This window comes from Mesoplodon densirostris, chromosome 7 (assembly GCF_025265405.1).
Source record: "Mesoplodon densirostris isolate mMesDen1 chromosome 7, mMesDen1 primary haplotype, whole genome shotgun sequence".
NCBI classification, from domain to species: Eukaryota; Metazoa; Chordata; class Mammalia; order Artiodactyla; family Ziphiidae; genus Mesoplodon; species Mesoplodon densirostris.
This window is the reverse complement of record NC_082667.1, coordinates 17,104,786-17,124,596: the sequence shown is the minus strand read 5'-3', so window position 1 is coordinate 17,124,596 and position 19,811 is coordinate 17,104,786. Positions and strand designations below refer to the sequence as shown.

Genomic DNA, 19,811 nt, shown 5'->3' with positions numbered 1-19,811 from the left:
AATGGAGGTGCATCTTAGACTCTGAATGGCTTTCGGGATAAAAGTCAAATCCTTTTGCTCAGTACATCAGGACCAGGTTCCCCAACGCCTTCGCCCTTCTGCCAGGCCCGCTGGGTCTCAGTCGCTCTTTCCGCACAGACCAAAGAAGCGGGCTCTTGGACGTCTCTAGTTAGGGGTGTGCGGGGAATATCCAGAGGGACTTCGGCCTAGTTAATACGTCTTCCTTTCCACCTTCGCCATGTCCCGGCCCCTCACGGGGCTCCACCGCACGCTCAGTCTCTGTGCTCCCCTCGAACCCCGGCACTACCATCTGCACCTTCAGCGAGTCGGCCCTCCCGGCGCGGGGAACGCTGAGCCGCCCGGATTCCAGGAGGTGGCGCCGGAAGCGGCGGCCGCGGCACCGGCACGTGACGTCAGAGGAAGTGCCTGACGCCGCGGCCTGTGGTTGAGAGTTGCTGGAGTCGGTTCCCGGCGCTCAAGGTTCTCCGGACCGCGGGCGGCGGAGCAGGCCGGGGCAGCGGGGTTTGCTTTAGGACGAGCGGCTTTGAACCTCTGCGCCCGTCTTTGTCGGCAGGTGCGGCCGCCAGGCCTATCGCTGGGTGCCCGGGGCTGCGAGTGCGGGGACCGCCCTGAGGTACCTTCCCGAGCGACCTCCGGGACCTCGTCCAGGGCCTCCCAGGAAAGCAGGGTCTAAAATAGAGAAAGTTGCTAACCCTTGTTGAGAGGACTAGGCTCTCTTACCTTCGAGGATCGCTTAACCCGCACTTGGACCGTGAGAGAGGTATTGGTTCTTCTGTTTACAGAGGAAGAAACAGGCTCAGAAACGTTAAGTCGTTTGCCTCAGGCCATGCAGCTGGGAAGTGTCAGATCTGGGTTCAAAGCGAGTCCTTTGGCTGGCGCCAGAACCCTTGCTGTTTGCACTGCAGCAGGGTTCTCACACTTAATTCGAGTAAAGAATCTCGTCATGGAAGGTGCGGTTAGTTAACAGTGTCTGGGACTGCAAATTCAGTAGGTCTGGGATGGGGTTCTGGAATCTGTATTTTCAACAGCTGTACCGTGCATATAATAATAACACATCGCTCCCCTGTGAACACAGCAAGAACGATGGCTAATTGTTGTGTTAAGGTTTTAAGGCCTCACTTGAGAGAAAATGTCACGTGAGGGCTTACTCCGCAAATCATGTGAGACTTGAGAGTTGGTATTTGGTTCTGCCATTAACTTTTTAGGCAGATGGCAGCCTCTGTCCTCTCCGCACCTATTAAATAAGAAGACTTACAGACTTATCACCTGGGGGAATTTGTTAAACATACAGATTCCCGGGACCAGCTTTATTCTACTGAATCAGAAGGTCTGGAGGTGGGGCTGGGAATCTGCAGGCTAAATAAGCTATAAAGTGAGCCTGTTACCTTTGAGAACTTGAGATGGAAATGGATTATAGGGTTGGAACACTCCCCCCCTTCCTGTTTTTGTTTTTTTGTAGCTGTGCATGCTCCTGTATTTGCTGTGGGCTAGACTTTTATTGGCAAAAATGTCAAATTAGTATTACTGGCCATTACGAGGTGGATTTTTTACTTAGCTGAAGACTGGCACGTAATAAAATTTGAATGTTAGTCTACCTACTGTTGATTTCCTGAGTGACACTGGGTGAGCCACTTAACTTTGTGGGCCTTACATACCTGTTTATCATCATCTCCTACAATGCTTGTTATAAAGACAAACACCTGTATCCATCCTACATCACATCCTGAGACAGGCCATAGGTGTTTTTAACAAGCTTCCGTGGAAGTTTGATGCAGCCTGTGATAATGGAATATGGCAATGCCCTGGGAAACTGTCTTAGCCTATTTCTGAATGTTCATAGGTGGAGTATTACAGTTTCTCTGTGTTCTGCTCTTGGGGGACTAATAAAAGTAATGTGGTTTTTGTTAGGTCCTGGTTTTAGAATTTCTTAACATCTACTTTCTTGCGAATGAAGTGAAAGTACTGTGATAAGATAAACATTGCAAAAGATAAACATTAAAAGCAGCATCCCCAAGTGACTTAGTAGGCTCCTTGACTGAGATGTTGTGATGTCAGAAGTTGATTTCATGTAGAAGCTCTGATTACTATTGAACCATCTCGTCTGATTGAAAGGATTATAATTACCCCTTGATAGTCCAAGCTCTCACAACCCCAGCTAAAACATCTTTTTTTTTTTTTCTTTAAACAGATACCATTGTATAGTTTGAATCAGGAGTGAAATCTTCTGAAAGCTGAGAGCAGAAGCCTTCTTGGTCAACATGGAGGACAAAAGACGGCGAGCCCGAGTGCAGGGAGCCTGGGCTGGCCCTGCTAAGAGCCAGGCCATTGCTCAACCAGGCAAGAACCTGTGGGGATCGCGCGCGCGCGCGTGTGTGTGTGTGTGTGTGTGTGTCTGGACTCATATCATCCTATTTTATATATATCCCTTTGGTTTATAGTGGACTCCCATTTCAATTGATGTTAAGGTTTGAGTCTCTTCTCTCTCTTGCTTCAGCTCCCACTGCTGAGAAGCATCTCCAACAGAGACCTGGTCAAACCTGGATGAACAAGGAGCATCGTCTGTCTGACAGACAGTTTGTGTTCAAAGAACCCCAGGAGGTAAATTCTTGTTTCTTCTTCAACAGTAACAAAGATTTATTTATAAAAGCAACAGTCACATAGTAGACACTCAAATAAATAGTGACAGAATAAACTCACTAATGAAAAGAGTTGAAAGTATTATAATAATAATGAAATATGGAGTATCAGTTTCTTAGTATGTCTGAGGATTCTTTGTAGTCTTCCTCCAATTTGTAGGCATATATAGTTCCCATTTTTTTTGGCAAGGAGGTGTACCATGACTAGAGGTTAGAGGTTATACCATGACTAGAGCTTGCATTAGTTATCTAAGTTCTAATGGTCCTAAAAATTGCTAGTATAGCACATATCTCTGGAATTGGATTGAAATTTCAGCTACTACAATGCCTGATCTTTTTAGCTTTTTCTCCTACTGGGAAGAATGTAAGAAAGGGGAAGAGTCACTTTTTAATAACATGGGAAAAAAGAGCTAAAAATCAGGCATCTTGCTGTAGTAATGACTGTATAAGTAATATTAAAACCCCTTATTTCCTAGTATATCTTCTATTTTAAAAAATCCCTTGGAAAGATGGTTTTTCCAGAGCTGCTGACTGCTAGGAAAATGTATTAATTCTAATTTTGTCATCTTTTACTGCCCACTAGTAACTGTGAAGTAGTTCTAAGAAGAATAGAAACAAGAGTTTCTGGTGGGATAGTGAGAGCTTAGAATAAAAAAGGGAGAGTTTTAAACCTGATTTATTTTGACTAGAAGTGAGAGGATACAGTAATCCTGCAAGTAAGCCTCCCTGAGGATTAGGAATCATTCAGAAATCAGACCTGGCTGTTTCCTTGCAGGTGGTACGCAGAGCCCCAGAGCCACGAGTGATCGAGTAAGTAAATCGCTGCCCTCCTGTAACTATTGCCCACAGTGAAAGGGAGAGTCCAGGATCTTTCCCTCACCCTGGTTTTTCCATCTGGAAGAGATAATGGCCAATGTGTCTAAATTTTAGGCTGGGATTTTCCTGTCTCAGATGTCTCTAAACTTGGTCTTTTGAGAAGCCTTTCTGAATTTGCAGATGGTGTGGGAAGTGCAACCAGATATCTGTACATTAAACTCTGGCTCTGGTGTAGATTTCCAGACCCTATTTCACTAATATGTCTGCAGATAGTAGTTAAAACATCTCCTAGGTAACGACAGGGATTTTTTCCTGAGTCATTGAAACATGGCTCTTTGAAAAACCTGTAAGTATCATTTTACTAGCAATGCTCATGAAAACTGCTAGAAATCTAGATGCTCTTACAGTTCATTTCTTGAAACCACACAACTCTTCCAGAGCAATTAAATGATAGTAAACATTTCTCTTATAGTGATCTGTGTCTAAAATATTCTTTTCCAAAATGATGAAAGATGCTTTGATTCCTCTTTTCCTGCTTCTCAGTTTCCATCTGATGCAGATAAATTATCAGTAGAAAGCATCCTTTTATTTTAGCAAATTAACATTATGTGTATGCTGTTGCTCATGAACAACTGTTAAGCTGTTTGGCTGTTTGCAGATTGACTTGTATATCTTAGAAAAATTTAAAACGAACACAGATGTCATCATACTTTCAAAGAGGGTATGTAGTTGTGGCCTTGCCATTAGTTAGATACGGTAACTTACCTAGTCCTTAGGTAAGTTATTGCTATCTCTCTGGACTTTTGTTTCCTTGTCTGTAATATTAAGGGTTTGGACAGTATAATCACTTAAGACCCAGTCTGGTCGCTCTAACAGTCTGTTTTGCAAACACAAATGTGATACTGCCTCCATTGCTGGTAAAAAGAAGAAACAAAGCCATGAAACCTGTTACAGATAGGACATTCAGGTTGAAAAAGTGGACAATTGTGAATTTCCAAGTCAGAGAGAAAATGACAGTACTCATTCCTCCTTGACCATAGGGTTTGTTAATTCTGTTTATCTGAAGTGAGCTATGCTAGATTTTTTTTTTTTTTTGGCCTCATTGGGTCTTCGATGCTGTGCACGGGCTTTCTCTAGTTGTGGCGAGAGGGGACTGTTTTTCATTGCGGTGCATGGGCTTCTCATTGCGGTGGCTTCTCTTGTTGCGGAGCATGGGCTCTAGGTGCATGGGCTTTAGTAGTTGTGGCTTGCGGGCCCTAGAGGGCAGGCTCAGTAGTTGTGGCGCACGGGCTTAGTTGCTCCGCGGCATGTGGGATCTTCCCGGACCAGGGATTGATCCCATGTCCCCTGCATTGGCAGGCGGATTCTTGACCACCGTGCCAGGAAGTGGAAGCGAATCTAGGGAAGTCCCTAGATTTTTTTTTTTTAATAGCCAGAAATGTCCCTAACATTTGAAGTGAGCGTTTCTAAATGTGGCCCAAAATATATCACACTGAAATATTATATTCACACTCTAGGAGACTTTATAGGCAACTCATTTTGAAATGTGCTAAGTGTTTATGATAATAACTCTGCCTACATTTTGGCTCAGAGTGGTTCATACATCTACCTAAGAGCCCAGCTCAAAGATCATGAACTGCTAAGTCACGTGGAAAAGGGTGATGGAAATACTGTCCCTTTATATTATTCTCTATAACTTATCTCTGTGAGAAGACTCTGACACAGTTATCGTGACAGAGGCACCTCTCCAGTCTGGGTCACTTTTCTCACCGTGGTGGGTTATAGACCTCACTACCCTGCCCATCTGTAACAGTTTTGTACTGTTGCACATTTGATTAAGTTCAGTAAGCTTTTTACTGCTCATCTATTATGTGCCAGGCACTAGGAAACAGAAGAATAACCCATTCCAGCCCTTCAGGAGCCTATAGTCTAGTAAATGAAATAGACATGTAGTCAGATAAGTTGTAATCCTGAATATCTTGGAAGTGAGGACTTGTAGGTAACGTGGTGTGGTAACAGGATGAGATAGCTAACATTATTTGCCTGGATTACAGGTCAGGAAAGGTTTAGAGAAGGTGATGCTGAGCTGAGATTTTGAAGGATGAATTAGAATTTTCCACTGGACCAAAGCTGGGGGTGGTGGATTGGGGGTGCTAGATGGCGGGGAGACATGCCAGCATGTAGAAAAGCATGGGGTTAGACACGTGGTGGTGTATTCAGAAGATTCCAGGCAGTAATTACCGTGGAAGCTGATGCGTCTGTGGGAACTGTCAGGAGGTGGAGCTAGCTCATGGGGACCTTGTACTTGCTTCTGTTCAATGCATCTCTATTCCAGAGTCTCCAAGGGGGTACTCTATTTGCCACCCCTTTGTGTGATAGTTTCCTGCAGCACATCAGCCTGAATTATGGGTGAAATATAAAGTAATAGCACTAGAATTTATTTTGTCCTGTTTTGTTTTTTTTTGTTTTTTTTTTGCGGTATGCGGGCCTCTCACTGTTATGGCCTCTCCCGTTTTGGAGCACAGGCTCCGGACGCGCAGGCTTAGTGGCCATGGCTCATGGGCCCAGCCGCTCCGTGGCATGTGGGATCTTCCCGGACCCGGGCACGAACCCTTGTCCCCTGCATCGGCAGGCAGACTCTCAACCACTGTGCCACCAGGGAAGCCCTTTGTCCTGGTTTTTGCCTAAATGGCCTGATTTTGTCAGGATTCCAATCCCAGTGCCATTAATGATTACCACACTGTTGCCCCTTCCCTCAGTGGTAGAAGAAGGTGGGGCTGTACTTCCCTCATAGTGCGCCTTCATCGTGAAGTGATTTTGGTGAGCTAGGGCTTTGTGAACTCTTCAGGACAACCCTTCCTTCTGCTACGTGCAGTATGTTGCTTTGCTTGACACTAACAAGTCTTTGTTTTCTTTGTTTCTTTAGTAAAGAGGGTGTGTATGAAATCAGCCTGTCACCCACAGGCATATCTAGGTAAGTGAATCCTCACTAGAAAGGGACTATAATTATCGCCGAGTTATAGTCTCTTAAAATATTCTACTCCCTTGATTAAAGTAATTAATGTGGTAATATCTCCTTTTATACTAGCTTCAAAACATTTTCAAAGCCTCTCAGGTATAGTAACTTATTTCTCCAGTTTTTCAGATGAGGAAATGAGGTCCAGGGAGATTGAGTACTTTTTCCTAGGCTACAGGGTAATTTAATATTAGAGTTGGGTCTGGCCTCAACTTCTGTGCTATTTGTGTTACATTATATTATTATTGTTAGATTACATTGTATGTATTGGGTTGGCAAAAAAATTGTTCGGTTAGTGAATACGTTGTTCAATAAAGTTCTTGGTGAAAGTGGAAAATGTGTCTTTTATTTTTATTTATTTAAAACTGAATGAACTTTTTGGCCAATCCAATATTATTACATATTATGTTGATCATACATTATTATATATAATATATATTAAGTTATGTCATATTGCTATATAAAGGTAGATTTCAGTAAAATTAAAGCATATATGATTTAGGGTATATTAGGCATTAGTCATTGTTTCAAAACATTTTGAAAGCGTCACCTTAATGCATGTCACTATAAAGTAATGAGACATTTAAATAAATCAGAACTTATCTATCTAAATGAATTGCTTAGAAAGAGGTGCTGTTGGACTTGGAAGCCTTTATAATTAGTCCACTGGCACTGCTATTGTTATAGCCTTTTTCAGAACTTCCCTTTTAAAGCAAGTTTAATAGTCACACAAGAAAACCAGTTGCATTATTTTGGTCACATCTCATTGTTAACCTGGTATGGCTTCAGGTGAGCTTGGGCTTTTTCACAAAATCATTTCACAATATGTGTAAGCCAAATTATTAGGCTGTACGCTGTAAACTTATACAGTGCTCTATGTCAATTATATCTTAGTAAAACTGGAAAAAAGTAATAACTCAGATCCAAACATTTTAAATTGGACAACAGGTTAAAATTAATTAATAAATTACTTGTTAAACTGTTAAAAAAAATTAAATGTACCTTTCAAGAGTGAAAATTTACTACCAACAAGGCTGTTGAAGAGAGTGTTCCATGGGGTTTCAGAACATTTCTTAAGAAAGGTATCCAAAAAAGCCAAATGCATTGTTAAAATGAAATAGTATATTAGGGACATAGAAATCAAAACCACAATGAAATACCACTTTATATTCACTAGAATTTCCATAATCAAAAAGACAATAATAAGTGTTATTATAAATGAGGATGTGGAAAAATTAGAGCCTTCCTGTATTGCTGGTGGGAATGTAAAATAGTACAACCCTTTTAGAAAAAAGTTTGATGGTTTCTTAAAAAGTTAAGCATACAGGGCCTCCCTGGTGGCGCAGTGGTTGAGAGTCCGCCTGCCGATGCAGGGGACGCGGGTTCGTGCCCCGATCCCGGAGGATCCCACATGCCGCGGAGCGGCTGGGCCCGCGAGCCATGGCCGCGGGGCCTGTGTGTCCGGAGCCTGTGCTCCGCGACGGGAGAGGCCACAGCAGTGAGAGGCCCGCGTACAGCAAAAAAAAAAAAAAAAAAAAAAAAAAAAAAAGTTAAGCATACATTTACCATATGACCCAGCAACTTCACTCCTAGGTGTCTTACCCAAGAGAAATGAAAACATACATCCACACAAAGACTTGCATGCGAATGTCCATAGTAGCATTCATAATAGGCAAAAGTAGAAACAACTCAAATGTCCATCAGTTGGTGAATGGATAAGTAAAATGCAGTATGTCTATATAATGAAATATTTTATTCTACCATAAAAAGAAATGTTCTGATAATGTGCTACAACATGGATAAACCTTGAAGACATTATTCTTTGCTGAATTTTACAGTATGTAAATTATACCTCAATAAAGCTGTTTAAAGGAGAAAAAAAAAAAGATATCCAAAACAATTTTGAGCTGGCTTGGCACTGTTGAAATAAGTGTATATTCAATGAGAGAAAGAACCCTTATTTGGATATGTTTATTTTGATGGTTATAAATGATTGCTTTCCCTACAATTAGCATAGTCTTAGAAGACTACCAATTGTTAAAGTAACACAGGGCCAAGCATTTTATTAGTTATTCTACTTTTCACAGTGATGCTATAAGGTGGAGATCATCTTTGTGTTACAGATGAGAAAAACCAAGGTTCAGAGAGGTTAAGTAACTTGTCCAAGGTTTCATAGCTAAGCAGTGCTTGGGTAATATTTGAACCATATCTATGAAAGCTGTCATGTACCTCTTTATCCTTCATTGCCTCTTTCATTTGTCTTAACTTGAAAGAGGTTTATTTTACATCCGGAGCATCGTGATCTGGGTGATATTAAGCTCTGGAGGTGTGGTAAGATGATTTCATCTCCCCACGAAAGGAAGCATCCAGATTTGTTCTGCTAATGATTAGAGTCTAACTCATCTTTTTCTGTGTTCTTTAGTTAATAACTGTTCTTTGTGCATCAAGGGTGTGTTTGTATCCTGGCTTTGTTGACTTAAAAGAAGCCGACTCAGTATTTGAACAGCTTTGTCAGGATGTTCCCTGGAAACAGAGGACTGGCATCAGAGAGGGTAAGTAGATCTCTGAGATCACAGTTGTTGATGTTTGGTCTTCCTTTCCGGAATGTATTCCAATACCGTTGCTTCTTTGCACCGTTGCTTCTTTGAACCACAGCCAGATTTAAACAGAGATTCAAAATCTGACAGGAACCCTCGGGATGAGTGGGAGTTAGCCTGTCAAAGGGGACAGGAAGGAGTGTTCCTGGAAGAAGAAACAGCAAGTGGTTCTCAGAACATGGCAGAAGATGGGCGTTCAGGGAAACAAAGGAAGTTTGGTTTGACTGAACTGTGGTTGATATGCTTATCTCCTTTTGTGTTTGTTCACTACTTATTACTACAAATGGTGCCAGCTTTCCTCTTTCTTCATAGAAACTTCCAGAGCTTTTTTTTCCTGATTCTATTTGGCATATATTCTTTTGTGATCCTTTTTACCAGCTTTTTATTCTCATTTTAGTTTCACTAGAAGAGTCCAGTCTCCTTTAGCTTCAGCATCTGTAGTATTCTACTGAGCTTGTTGAGATTACCTGATTTGGAACCGGCTCCTCTGTGGTCATCCACAAGCAACAGTACCTGCTATACCAGAGGCGGTCACTGGGGAGCGCCTGTGCTCTAGCATAGAATTTCCTTTCTGGCACATTGAGTGAATTTAAATTTTCTGTGGAGAAAGAGGCAAAGTATACTGGCATCATTTTTGTAACTCAGGTGTCAGAATGAGAGTCAACTCTTTCAGGGCAGCCTTCTAATTCCCAGCAGTTTCTACAGCAGGGCTTTTGGTGACGGACTTGGCTTTGATTGCTGGCTCTGTCTTTCAAAATAATTGTTAATTTTAAACAAATTACAGTTAAATAATTTTCTGATTCTTGATTTTCTGATCTGTAAAATAGAGTGAATAATAATATTGATACCTATCTTACATGGTTGTTGTGATAATTAAATGATACAGTACATGATAAGTACTTAACAGAATGCCTGCTACATAGTAAGCCTTCAGTGAATGTTAGCTGCTTTTATTATTGTTGTTTTTATTGTTGTAGTGGTTGAAATCAATTGTAGGAAAAATAGCAGATCTGTGGTAACTCCCTCTCTAAATAAATTGGACATCAAAACCTTCTGACTAAAATTAGCTACATGCTATGATTGGTCAGAGCACTTTTTTCTTCATTTGGAATCAAAAGGGCTTACACAAGGGTGGCACATGGGTGAACAGTTTGTCTTGTTTCTTGTACGGACGTTGGTGCCACAAGTTCCTACCTGCAAGGGTTCAGACTCCATATCCTGCATTTTAGACCCTCCCTAATCTGAACCCTTCTGTTCTGCGCTGTGTCTCCTTCACTCTTGTTTATGTCATCACTGACACAAATAAGTCACACACATTCTCACCTCAGAGCTTCACCCATACTGTTTCTGCCAGTGTACATTCTCTTATCGTCCTCCTTTTAGCTGTCAGCATTCTACTCCTGAAATCCCACGCCCTCTGTGAAGGTGGAACCTTGGGTCAGGGCCCATCCTTACTCTTCCTTTGTATTTCTCATAGCTTCTTATACATTGCAAGGCATGGTGTTGGCACTCAATAGGTACACCTTAAATAGCATCAAACCATTTCAAAGGCCCTGTATTTTCTTTCTTAGATGTAACATACCAGCAACCAAGACTTACAGCATGGTATGGAGAACTTCCTTACACTTATTCAAGAATCACTTTGGAACCAAATCCTCACGTATGTTGGAATGTTGTTGTTGGTTTGGTTTTATAGATTGTATACTATAAATGTAGAGTACTATAAAATAACAGTAAGATACCTTGCAGAGCTGCGTGGTGATTCCTAGTTCAAAAAATCCTCTGGGTTCAAACACTGAGTTTTGGGGCTTATCACCCTTGATGTGCTTTTTTTTTTTTTTTTTTTTTTTTTTTGCTGTACACGGACCTCTCACTGTTGTGGCCTCTTCCGTTGTGGAGCACAGGCTCTGGACGCGCAGGCTCAGCGGCCATGGCTCACGGGCCCAGCCGCACCGCGGCATGTGGGATCTTTCTGGACCGGGGCACGAACCCGTGTCCCCTGCATCGGCAGGCAGACTCTCAACCACTGCACCACCAGGGAAGCCCCCTTGATATGCTTTTGATCCATAGATAAAGACAGAGGATGAGAAAAAAACTGGAACTAGAGTGAACTAGAACCAGACTCAAGGATTTCAGAGAAATGAATCATTTCTTTTCCTAATCTCCCCTTCCCCAGGCTTTTCCGGCCGTAGCCCTCTGTGTGCCTCCTGATACATATTTGCTGTGGGGTCTAAGCCTTATGACTGACCAGTGAGGTCAGAATGTTTCTTCCTACTTCTCAGGCTCTTTTGCTGTTTGTGAAAAAATCCGTGCTTTTCTTGTTGATTTTGCTTTCATTCTGTGGTTGCAGTTCTCATACTTCTAACTTACCATTGCTTTGGCTTGTTTCTGCTGCTTCTTTTGTTTTTAAAAATTTCCATGACAGACAGAGAGATTCTAGTATATAAATTAAGCTTGCCCAGATGATGGAATTAAGATCCAAGAAACAGCTCTCTGTTTAGTCCCTGGAATCTTGCCTTTGGCAAATAATATTATGTTTTTATTGAAAGAGACTTTGAAGAAAATGGAGTTTTGCTTATGGCATTGAAATAAAGAGAAATATGACACATTTAGAGCTTCTAGTAATTTGTTATCATAAACTACCATTTTACTAAAATGTTCAGGGATAAAATATTGACTGAAGGGAACATGGCTTTTTCACATAAAGAGATAGCTGTATGCTCTGGTTTCTACAGCTGCATTTAGAATGTGATCCAGGGAAGCGTTGAGACCCTCTATATCTGAAGTTGACTTGGAAACGTGAAGAGAATTGAATTAGGCCAATCCAGCATAAACTGCTGGCCGTGTTTCTGTCAGAATTAGTTTATCTTCTTGTCAACAGTCATAGCAGAGAAGCTGAGGATTAAACAGCCTGTGGGGAAGAAGTTCTTATTCATTCTAGTTAATCTTTTAGAACAGGATTTCTCAACCTCGGTATTACTGACATTTCAAGCTGGATAATTCTTTGTTTTTAGGGTTATCCTGTGCATTGTAGGATGTCTAGCAATATCCATGACTTCTGCCCACGAGCTTCCAGAAGCACCCCTTACTCAGTCGTGACAACCAAAAATGGCTCTAGACATTGCCAGACCTCTGCCAGGGGTCAAAATTGACCTTGGTTGAGAACTGCTGCTTTAGAATAAACATAAGGCACAAAGATCTGCTGAGTTGAGTGACCACTTATTCTTGAAGACATTTTGACAACTCTTGAAAAGAATTTTTTAGATGTCAATCCTTTTCTTATAATATAAGTAATATGTATCTGTTATTGAAAATATAGAAGCTACAGATAAGTATGAAGAATATTAAAATTTTGCATAATAGTTCTACCTGATATTTTGGTTCCAGTCTTTTTTTTCTTTTTTTAGGCAAATATATGTAGAGAATTTTTCTATAAAAATAAAATCAATTATTTATATACTACATTTCATTTTACTATATCATTAACATATTTTAGTATCATTAAATACTCTTTTACAACATTGCATTAATAGGTACATAGTATTCCATAATCTATGTGTAGCATAATTTATTCAAGCAAGCCTCTTTTGTTGGATATTAAGGTTGTCAAATTAGAGTTTTTTCATTTGAATTTGGCTGGCTCATAACTTTGCATTTATTGCTAATAAATTTAGTTTGTATACCATCTGGAACAAAGTCAAAAGTGATGCCTCGGATTTTTTTAAAGGGGGGATTCCCTAATGTGTATATATGTGTTGGGGGTACTAGTTTAAAGTTGTTATTACTTCAAGTTTAGTATCCCATAGCACAGGAAGAGATTCACCCATAGGTAATTAAACTCCTTTTAGTCTTTTTTCAAACTAAATCTTGTATGAACCCAATGTATGAAAATAAAGAGTATCTCGACTGACTGGCAGTCCTACCAGCTTGACCTCTCCTTTCTCCCACTGTGATCCCGGAGACATCTCTGTGGTACCTACGTCTCTACAAAACACTGTTTGAAGTCCACTGAATAGGTCCTTTTACATTTGTGATTCATATTTTCTCATACTCATTTCCTCAAATGTCTTTTAAGGATAGAATGTACTCACTGAACAGTGAGATGACTCTGAATTTTAATATAGACGTTCACTTCTGAGGGATCTGTATATAGAGTATTGGTTGGAGAGTCTAAGTTAATCCTCTAGTTCATTATTTCCTTTTTTTCCTCCTTTTCTCCTTCACCACCAAAAATAACCAAGAAAAAATATATATCCACTTAGAAACATAATGCAGACTTGGTGTTATCCCAGTGCTCAGTCCCTAAGCAAGTCAAGGAAGTGCTAATTAGTTTCTCAGTTACATTGGCGAAAAGCTCTCGTCATCCTCCTTTACATTCTTGTGTCTCTTGTTAAGTGTATAATTCTAGCATCTGATCTTTATCGCCATGAAGATAAGCTTAAGTCATAAAATAAATAGGAAGTACAGCTTGCTAACATTATTATGGAATTTTACTTTGAAACTTATTCTCTTGAACTAACTTATGTTAGTTTAATAACATTTGTTTTCTTGATCTGAGTTTTGTCTGTTATTATTGCTGTTTATTTTTTTAAATCCTCTTCTCAGAGGAGCTGAATAGACATTTTTCCAAAGAAGACATACAAATGGACAACATGAAAAGATGCTCAGCATCACTAATTATTAGGGAAATGCAAATCAAAACCACAATGAGATATCACCTCATACCTGCTAGAATGGCTATTATCAACAAGGCAAGAAATAACAAGTGCTGGTAAGGCTATGGAGAAAAGGGAACCCTCTTACACTGTTGGTGGGAATTTAAATTGGTGCAGCCACTATGGAAAACAGTATGAAGAGTCCTCAAAAAATTAACAGTAGAGCTACCATATGATCCAGCTATCCTACTTCTGGTTATGTATACAAAGAATATGAAAACACTAGTTTGAAAAGATGTGTGCACCCCTGTGTTCATCACAGCATTATTCACAATAGCCAAGATATGGAAACAACCTAAGTGCCCATCAACAGATGAATGGATAAAGAAGATGTGGTATATATATATACAATGGAATACTATTCAGCCATTTAAAAAACGATGAACTCTTAGCATTTGTGAGACCATGGATGGACCTTGTGGGTATTATGTTAAATAGGTCAGGTGGAGAAGGACAAATACCGTATGATTTCATTCATATGTGGAATATAAAAAACTAATAAAATAAATGAACAAACCAAACATGTAGATACAAAGAACAGAGTGGTGGTTACCAGAGGGGAAGGGGCAGAATGGATGGCAAAATGGATGAAGGAGATCAACTGTGTGGAGATGGATGGAAACTAAATTTTTGGTGGTGAGCATGCAGTATGCTATATAGAAACAGAAATATTGGAAGAACCCAGACGAACTTTTTGGCCAACCCATATAACATTGTACACATTAAACTTATATAATGTTATAAACCAGTGTTACTTCAGTAAAATAAATAAATAAAATCCTCTGCTTAGAATGTAATGCTAATATCCATAACAAGGAATGCCAGCTTTTACCATGATTTCCATGTGCCGGGGAAGCTGAGTGATTTCCACATATGCTCCCTGGAAGTTTTACCTGACAGTAGTCATGGGATATACCTTATAATGACATTATGCTTTCCTTTGCTGAACATCCATTTCTTTGCTTTCAAACATAGAACATGGACTTTGAAGGGGTTCCTTATTTTTATTTTATTTACTTATTTTTAAAATTTATTTATATTTTTGGCTGCGTTGGGTCTTTGTTGCTACGTGCAGGCTTTCTCTAGTTGCGGCAAGCGGGGGCTGCTCCTCGTTGCGGTGCGCGGGCTTCTCATTGCAGTGGTTTCTCTTGTGGCGGAGCACGGGCTCTAGGCATGCGGTCTTCAGTAGTGGCACACGGGCTCTAGAGCACAGGCTCAGTAGTTGTGGCTCACGGGCTCTAGAGCACAGGCTCAGGAGTTGTGGCTCACGGGCTCTAGAGCGCAGGCTCGGTAGTTGTGGCACACGGGCTTAGTTGCTCCACAGCATGTGGAATCCTCCCGGACCAAGGATCGAACCTGTGTCCCCTGCATTGGCAGGTGGATTCTTAACCACTATGCCACCAGGGAAGCCCTTGAAGGGCTTCTTTAAAGTGGCAGTTCTTAAAGTAGAGCCTGTAGATCCCTGGAAGAACTCCACGAAATCCTTTCTGGGAATCCACAAGGTCAAAGATATTTTTATGGTAATGCTAAGACTAGGTGACATTTTTCACTGTGTTGAATTTGCACTGGTGATACAAAAGTAATGGTGAATAAAATTGCCGGTGCCTTAGCATGAATCAAGACACTGCCCCCAGGCTGTACTAGTAATCATTGATTTCTTTACTACCTGCACTTCCAGTAAAAACAAAAACAAAAACAAAATGCTGATTTCATTTAAGGATGTCCCTTGATGAAGCAGTAAGCACTATTAGTTTTATTAAGTCTTTTTTTTTTTTTTTTTTTTCTTTTTGCGGTATGCGGGCCTCTCACTGTTGTGGCCTCTCCCGTTGCGGAGCACAGGCTCCGGATGCGCAGGCCCAGCGGCCATGGCTCACGGGCCCAGCCGCTCCGCGGCATATGGGATCCTCCCAGACCGGGGCACGAACCCGTATCCCCTGCATCGGCAGGCGGACTCTCAACCACTGCGCCACCAGGGAGGCCCTAGTTTTATTAAGTCTTGATCTTTTTTAATTGTTTGATGAAATGGAAAGTATGCATAAGGCACTCCTGCTACAAGCCAAGTATGATGGTTGTCAAGGAAGAACACTGGTGTGATTGTTTAAGCTGTAAGCTGAACGAGCTACTTTTATCATGGACCATTTTACTTGGAAGAGCAGCTGGCTCACAAACTAGTTACTCAGGCTTGAGTATTCAGCAGACATTTTCTCAAAAATGAATGAAGTGTCACTTCCAGGAAAATAATGGACAAGATTTGTCACTAATGATAAAACTTGAGGTTTAAAGGGAATATTAGGAATTCTGGAAAAACTCATATCCACCACCTTGAGCCTGACCTCTTCCCTTTACTTAGCTTTTTCTGAAGAGATCGGTGGTTTTTTGATTTTTTGATATTGGAGATGATTTTTTGATATTGTATAATAAAATATGTCAGTATTAAAAGGGTCTGCATAACTCAGTGAGCCAATATTTTCCAAATGACCAATGCTTGATGTTACAGAATCATGCAAGATTAAAACATCCATTCAAAGTGCATGCTAGACCAGTGGATTTAGATGTAGCAATGTGAAAAGTTTGTTGATATAGTTTCAGATTCCCCATTGCATCTAACCTTTAAGAAGTCAGTTCAGTTGAGTTTTGGTGTAATGTCAAAGAATATTTACGATTATTTGAAAAGGCTATAAAAGATTCTTCCTTTTTCTAACTGCTTAACTGTGTGAAGGCAGTTTTCTTCGTATGCTTCAACAGAAACAACATATTGTAACAGATTAAATGCAGAAGCAGATATTAGAATCAACTCCTCTATTAAGTCAGACATTAAAGAGATTTGCAAAACAGTGCCACTCTTCTCACCAATATTTTGTATTGCAAAATAGTTAATTTTCATAAAATAATACTTACGTTAACATGTAATGAGGTTATTTTTTAAATGAATTAACCCAAAATTAAAAATTTTTTTAGTTTTAATTTTTAATATGGTAACTATTATAGCTATAACCCATACATACAGAAGTTCTTTGGGGCCCTCAATAATTTTTTTTTTTTTGGCTGTGCCTCACGGCTTGCGGGATCTTAGTTTCCCGGCCAGGGATTGAACCTGGGCGCTCAGCAGTGAAAGCACGGAGTCCTAACCACTGGACCTCCAGGGAATTCCCACCTCAATAATCTTTGCCAGTGGTTTGAGAACTCCTGTTCTCCAGGAAGCTCTGTAAAGCACTTGAGGTTTCCTGGAGGCAGGACATAGAGTTCTAACAAGAACCAGTGTGAGCTGTGCTGATTGTAGCCCCCAACTACAACCTAAGCTTAGGGGTCATAGCTTCCTAAAGTATGTGTGGCAAGACGCTGAGCTCCACATATAAACAGAGGTGAACTCGGTGCTCAGGAGGCAGGGCTGTGGACTCTGTTTAAATCTTCTGTACTGCACAGCCATGTTATGATTCCATTCTGTAGAATGTTTTTCCCCTCTAGGTTCTGTTTTTAGGCAGTTTGCCACTCTGGAAATATTAAATATCTTTTTTAAAGAGCAGTTCTGCCTTTCTTGATAAAATAGGAATGGAACAGAGGGCCACCCAGCAGGAGAGTTGTTTCCCTCCTCAGACTTCAGTCTGCATCTGCTAACTCTTGGTGGCCCGTCAGCTGTGGTGACAAACCAGGCTTACTGTTCCACACGCTACCTCAGTGACCTACTGAGGTGACTGCCCTGAGTGTATTGACAGTTGCTTCTCTGCGAGCGTCATATATTTAACATGGAAAGGATGAGATGGGTGGATAGGCCTGGTCTTCATGACGTTCTATACCAAATTTAGTACGTTTATAAAAGTGTAGAGGTCAGCTTGCTTCAAAACAGAAATTACAGGAGAGAATTAAACTACTCTTCTAGCCTTATGTTTATTACGTTTCCAGTGGTTTGCTTATTTCATGCCCCTGTTTATATTATAACATGACTGATTTTGCCATTCCTGTTTTTCCACATGGCTGCCACCTTGTGTCTTATGTGAACTGTCTCTGCCCCTTTTCTTGGCCTGTTGATTGCAGTGGCATCCTGTGCTGCTCATGCTGAAGAACCAAATTGAAGAGAACACTGGCCACACATTCAACTCCTTGCTCTGCAATCTTTACCGAAATGAGAAGGACAGCGTGGACTGGCATAGTGACGACGAACCTTCATTGGGGAGGTGCCCCATCATTGCTTCACTCAGTTTTGGTGCCACACGCATGTTTGAGATGAGAAAGAAGCCCCCACCAGTGAGTAGTCTATTTATATTATGCTCCTCCTGCCATCTAATATTCTGTGAAAAAAACTGACCTCTAAAAGGCTCCTTTTTTCAGATTTAGGAGATTGGAGTGTGTGTTTTGTTGATGAAACATTTTCAACTGATTGCTTACCCCATGGTTAACTTGTGACTTCCAAAGAAGCCATTCGTTCATTCACTTATGCAACAGAAACTGCCTGCCGCGTGCCAGGTGCTAGAGGCTTATTTGCATTGGTGGGAAGGACAGACATGGTCCCTGTCCACATGGAAACGGGGGTATACAGATACTACTAATTACTCAAGTAATTGGAATTCTGATAAATGCTAGGAAGGAGGGCTTATAAAGGCAAGGTTCAAGTTAGTGGGGGCCAGGAGGCAAAGAAGGGCGTCTCAAGGAAGATACCCCTGAAACTTTAAGTAAGTGCTCTTCATGGCAGGGTTGCCTCTCTCTTGTGAGAGAGCATCACATGCATCCTCACTGCCTTCTTAGCCTGCTCCTGAAATCCACATGGCTCTGTAACTCTTTCAGAGAGGAAATTCAAGCCAGATTATCAGACAAGCAGTGGCTAAACTGTAGAATAACTTCAGTTGTCCAGCCCAGCTCTTACCTATATTACAAGACATTTGAGGGATACGAGGGCTGTTAGTGTTTTTAAATCAAAAAGTATAGAACTTTAGGACTAAGGTAGATAGAAGGATCTTAGAAACTCTAAGAAAAGAGCAGATCTCTACCAAATTATCTTATTTCCAGGATTTGTGGGGTTTTTTTCTAACCAAGATTCCCAGTCATTTTGTTTATAACATTAAACCAGACCCAGTCAGTGTGGAAAGCCTACAAGGCTGTGTTTTGAGTATGACCTAATCCAGACCACATAATTATCAGGCAGTCAGTGCTTGTGTCTGTTCTGCATCAGATATACTTCTTTGGGCTGTTTTTCTGACACGTATTTGGGTTTCCAAGAACGGAATTTTGAAGCATATTGTGTTGTTTTGCATTTATGCCATTAAGCACCTTTCATTGGTATGTTTTCTGTTGACTGGGTTTTCTTTGCTTTTGTTTGCACAGAAACTTTAGTCTTTGTTAGTGAGGGATTGTCAGTTGCCAGTGACTTACTGAGTGAACTTGCTCCCCGAGCACTTTGAATAGCCTTCACAGTTTCACTGGCAGTCAGCCTTCTCATGTACCAGGGAGTACCACCTGAGAAGCAAGGTATGGTTATGCTTTCATATGTAGGCTTCCACTCAGTTAACTCCCAAGTTCACACATGTGAAGAATTCATCCCGCCCTTAATAAGTCTCCTGTTGTATGACTAGTGGAGAAATACCACGTGTCTCATTTTAAAGTTCAGACCCTCTTCTCAAGCCAGGCATATAGAACACAAACTTTTTGCCAGGCATGGTCCTGGGAGCTGGGGCTATAGCAATGGATAAGTACGGTGATGTCATCTTTCCCCTCCTGGAGCTCCTGATCTGGTCCGTGCTAGTGCTCTGCCCGCCTCCCAGAGTTATCCATCCAGCTTTCTGATTGGAAAACAAGCTGTCGTGTGTCCAATATAATCTTTGGTGTAATCTGAGTCTCTGAGTCTTTGCTGTTATTTTCTTTGCTGCCAAGTATTGAAGTATTCAGTTACTGCTTCTCTGTACACGTACATTCACCACCACCACCATCATCCCTTTTTTAAAACATTTTTGGCCTGTTTATAGATTTTAAGCTTAAAAATTCCCAAAGCATGCTTTCTGGATAATTAATTTTGCTGTAC

At 40.9% G+C, this 19,811-nt stretch overlaps 1 protein-coding gene across 5 annotated transcripts in view; it reads left to right on the top strand.

The window, feature by feature from the left end:
• The first annotated feature begins 428 nt into the window (after positions 1-428).
• The window catches only part of ALKBH3 (alkB homolog 3, alpha-ketoglutarate dependent dioxygenase), a 36,152-nt gene continuing 16,769 nt past the window's right edge, over positions 429-19,811 (top strand). For 2 of the 5 annotated variants that reach the window (XM_060105297.1, XM_060105301.1), the window contains exons 1-8: positions 429-781; positions 2,210-2,358; positions 2,516-2,619; positions 3,433-3,467; positions 6,400-6,447; positions 8,938-9,041; positions 10,658-10,746; positions 17,834-18,043. In XM_060105297.1, the coding sequence (XP_059961280.1) occupies positions 2,280-2,358; positions 2,516-2,619; positions 3,433-3,467; positions 6,400-6,447; positions 8,938-9,041; positions 10,658-10,746; positions 17,834-18,043 (669 nt within the window). In that variant the 5' untranslated portion in view covers positions 429-781; positions 2,210-2,279. Of the gene's footprint in view, positions 782-910; positions 972-2,209; positions 2,359-2,515; positions 2,620-3,432; positions 3,468-6,399; positions 6,448-8,937; positions 9,042-10,657; positions 10,747-17,833; positions 18,044-19,811 lie in introns of those variants that run through there. The other 3 variants (XM_060105298.1, XM_060105299.1, XM_060105300.1) reach the window with 3 other exon arrangements.